The 4390-nt window shown below is 34.2% G+C and overlaps 1 protein-coding gene across 1 annotated transcript; it reads right to left on the bottom strand.

Annotated features, from left to right (window-relative positions):
* Nucleotides 1–341: 341 nt before the first annotated feature.
* LOC125482769 (tetratricopeptide repeat protein 17-like) lies at nucleotides 342–4243 on the bottom strand (the record flags this gene model as incomplete). The annotated part of the gene is made up of 3 exons (XM_048594905.1): nucleotides 342–451; nucleotides 2846–2977; nucleotides 4132–4243. Coding segments are annotated over 3 exons (354 nt in total), but the record flags the coding sequence as incomplete, so codon positions are not given.
* Between the last annotated feature and the right edge of the window lie 147 nt (nucleotides 4244–4390).

Raw genomic sequence — 4390 nt, 5'->3', positions numbered from 1 at the left:
CCCTGGACTGACCTATCCCCTTCCTAACTCCCTACCTACACTCACCTTTCCTGGCTCCATCCCCACCGCTTCGACCTGTTTGTTTCCTCTCCACCTATCCTCTCCTCTATCCCTCTTCTATCCGCCTCCCACTCTCTCCCTATTTATTTCAAAACCCCCTTCCCCTCCCCCTTTTCTGATGAAGGGTCTAGGCCCGAAACGTCAGCCTCTCTGCTCCTATGATGCTGCTTGGCCTGCTGTGTTCATCCAGCCCTGCACCTTGTTGTCTGTGAAAGATTGGTCAGGATGCAACGAGAAACCCTATCAGTATGAAGTTTATTACTTGGCTTTTGAAAGCTTACCGTGGAGAAAAATGTAATGCCCGAATGACACATTCCACCACCTGATACGGCTCATTCTTCATCCTCCAGTAAAATGAAGCCATGTTATACAACACCCATGATGATGTATTCTAAAAATAATGAAAACATTGCAATAACAGAAACATCAGATTAATAGGAATGATTGTATCATTGTGGACACTTGAAATCGGCTATTTTAATCCATTACAAAGTATTGCAATGTGACCCTTGTGATCACTGTGCTGAACTATTAAGGACTTACAATTTAGTCCCATTATTCATGTGAAAATACATTTCTTTAATAATTCTTACTTAGGTTTGTGAACAGTATAAATATTAAAGAAATATTGATCATGCTCTTTTAGATTAATGACATTTCTAAATGTTGCATAGCCCTCAAACCAAAGTAGAAATATCTGAAACAATAATTTCATGGCACTCAGAATATGATTTAGAATTGATATGGCAATTTGGTGATGTGTTAATATGGTAGATTTCAAAATATTTTAAAGTCACATTCCATTTTACATACATAGAAATTGTGTTGAAAAGATAAATTCATTTTATGTTTACCTTTAAGCTCGGACAATATTAATGTGGCTGCAGAGAAATGATGCTGAATAAATTGATATTTAACATCCAGAACATAGTTTGTAAAATGGGTTTGGAAATCTCTTACAATTATGGAAATAACTTTAACAATCACAATTATTTATTGAGCTTTTCCTTGGAAATGTCATCAAAATTATCAAGTTATTTATCGTTACACCATCATTTTTACTTAAAACGTTACTACTAGCAAAAACTCTCCTTTGAGAATAATAGCTTTGGAAGTTGCAGAGACTAAAGCTAGTTCAAATCTCCTCAATTCTTAGAGCAGATGAAAAGAAGGATGACAACATACTATTAGGTCTGAAGTAATGCAATCAAAAGTCACTGCGGTTGAGTATGTAACCCAAATTCACAATTGTATTTCGCTCCAATTAACATTTTGGATGTATTAGATAATTAGGTGTTAAACAGTTTGTCCAATGCATAAATAAATTGTATGGAAGATACTGGTACAAGACATCGGAACCAGATCTGACAAAGAGCAGTGGCTTTATAATGTCATACATTATCATCTGCTGAAGGCTCAACAGAGTAGGAAGATGATCTACATTTTTAACAGTAAGTTTTTAATGATGTATTAATTTTAGAAGGTACTAAGAACGCATCTTGTTCATTGTCATTTTTATGAAGTAATAAATGACAACCAGGACAAATTTTTACAGACAAATTGTGTTTGATTTGATAGAGCTTTGGTAATGAAGATAGTGTGGTTGATGTATAAATGGAACTTTCAAAAAATCTTTGATAAATTATCACATTATCAATCTCACTGCCTTCAATTTTTCTAATCAGTCTAAGCGGTAGCAGTTTCATAAACATCAAATTAATTAAGGAACAGAAGGTAGAGAACTGTGGTGAACTTACTCCTACAGATCAGTAGGAAGCCAGAGATGAGTATAAGTCTACCATTGCTCTTTCTGATTTATATTAATGGTATGGAGCTGGGTATATAGCTCCAATATAATGTTCAAGCTTTCTAATGGCATGAGACTTTGAAATGCACAATAGCAAACAGAATAGTAATGGGCTTGTAGCAAAAGTATGGCAGATGGAAATTAATGGAGAATTATGAAAGAAAGCATTTTGGTAGAAATATTGAGAAGTAGCAGCATGAATTAAATAATACATTTAAGAGGGGTTCAGGAACAGACACAAATCGCAATCAAATAATTGGAGGTGACAGGGCAAGATAAGGTTGCTAAAGTGTGTATGGTTGCTTTGATTTTATAAATAGAAGCATGGAGTACAAAATGAAGTCATCTACCGCCCTTTGAAAGTCTGTATTCAATTGCTTTCCAACACCTTTTAGGTAGTGCATTCAAGATCATCACAACACTCATAAAGACAATGTCAAAAGCTTGCAGAGTAGAGAAGGCCTTTGAGTATGGTACCATTGAAATAATTAGAGGAGCTTGGGGTGCTCTTTCTACAGCAAATAAGTTGAGGGAAGATATTATACAGATACTTACAATCGTGCAAAGTTTTGATAAAATAAACGAGAAACTGGATCCAGTATTAGCAGGGTAAGCAACCAGAGGTCATAGATTCAAGGTGGCTGGTGAATGAACTTGCGAGAGATTTCTTTTCTTTTGACACAATGATGATCTAGATTGCACTGCTGGAAAGCATGTTGAAATTGATTCAACATTAACTTACAAAAGAAACAGATAAACCCAAAATGGGGGAGAAAATTTGGAAGGCTGCGAGGAAATGCAGGAGGGTGGAAATAATTGGACTGACATTTCAAGGAGCCAAAAGCATGGGCTGATTTGCTTTATCTGAACTTGAATACATTGCATGAAATGCATGCACAGCTTGCATTACCTGTGTTCACATACTAACAGCTAATAAAAGTCAGATGTTAAATGAAGATTACAAAATGTAAATTGTACCTTCAACAAGGCTGCATTAATTCTATGGCCTATTTCTTCAATACTTCTACCTAATCTTCTTGATAAGCTGATAAAGATAGGATCTTCTTTTGATAATACTGGTGCTGTAAGATTGATCCGTTCTTGGATACCCTAGAATTAAAGTTTTATGTATTACTTTCATTTCAATTTTCAAATTCTCAAACTTGGAAAGTATAAACTGTATTCTTTTGACTAAAACAAATTAGTTCTGTAGTAGTATTATTTTTTAGTCTAAGTTAGTTCATGACACATACTATAGGATGTTGATAACTTTTCTTGCCCTTCATGCAGTGAACAACACTCTATATAGATAAGTATTAGTACAGGAGTATCTTTTGGAACAGGACAATTAACTCTGCTACGTAAAGATGATTACATTACAAATTAGATTAACACGAATGCTAACATTATGTCACTATATGATTGTTAGCATTCAATTCTTTTCTTAATGTCAATGAATTAAAAACACAGCAAATTCATATTTCTCTTAATGCCTCTCAGAATAAAATTGCTACCAGTTACAAAAATGTTTCAAAAAGATTAATTAAACTTAATTTTAATTAGGACCTATGCAACCAGTACATAGTATTTTAAGATCCTCATATGGCGATGGATTTCAATGCAACTCTCAAGGGTTAAAGGTCATGTTATCCAGCGTATTCTTTCAAATGAAATCCTCATCAGAAGTAGACAGTGGTTTAAAAATGCTCTCAATAAAATAACATTAGCACAGTTGTTTTACATTTGATTGCACTTTCTGGGTATAAAATTAAATTGCCAATTAGAGTTACATACTTCCTTCCTAAGAACCTCTAGGCCTGCTGTTACACACATAGAATAGCTTAAAAACGAGACTTTTAAGATACCTGTGGTTCAGCAGAACTAGGTTATCCATGGCAGTTCTAGGCTGCAATTGAAAATGTCACTTTATTGCACCACAACTTTTCATACTGACTAAAACATTTTCCAGCTGTTAGCTTCGTAATAGAATTGTTGAATTTTACAGTGCAGGAGTCTCCTAAAAGAGCTACACAGCTAATTCTCCCACAGACTTCTTACCACCTACTCAGTCTCTACTGTTTTCTTCACGCAAAGCAATTAGATGGTCTTTTACATGAAAAGTATCATAAAAATGCAAATTACTATTGCCTTTTATTTAATAAACATTAAAAAATTAAAAAGTCCCAAAAATAATCTCAGAAGTTAAGATTTTAATTAAGTGTTATTTTAAGTTCAATTCCTGTTATGATCAGAAAAACATTCACCCTCAAATGCTGAAAAGCATGAATACTAAATGGAAGATCCATCATTTTCATGCAATCAGGTGTGTCTAGGTCTTGAGGTAATGGGGCCTTTGTATCAATGTATTCTTCAGGGCTATAAGAAAAGAACAAAATGTTAATTTCTGCAGTTTACAAGAAGCTGCAGCAAAATCAAAAAAAGTCTACTGGAAGGCAAATTGGCTTATAAATACCATATTTATGAAATACAAATATACAAAAGACATATATGGACACATATATA

Source organism: Rhincodon typus, unplaced genomic scaffold, assembly GCF_021869965.1.
Source record: "Rhincodon typus isolate 14 unplaced genomic scaffold, sRhiTyp1.1 hic_rhity00016736, whole genome shotgun sequence".
NCBI lineage: Eukaryota > Metazoa > Chordata > Chondrichthyes > Orectolobiformes > Rhincodontidae > Rhincodon > Rhincodon typus.
Note: the sequence above shows the minus strand (reverse complement) of the source record. Positions and strands in the feature narration are given on the sequence as shown.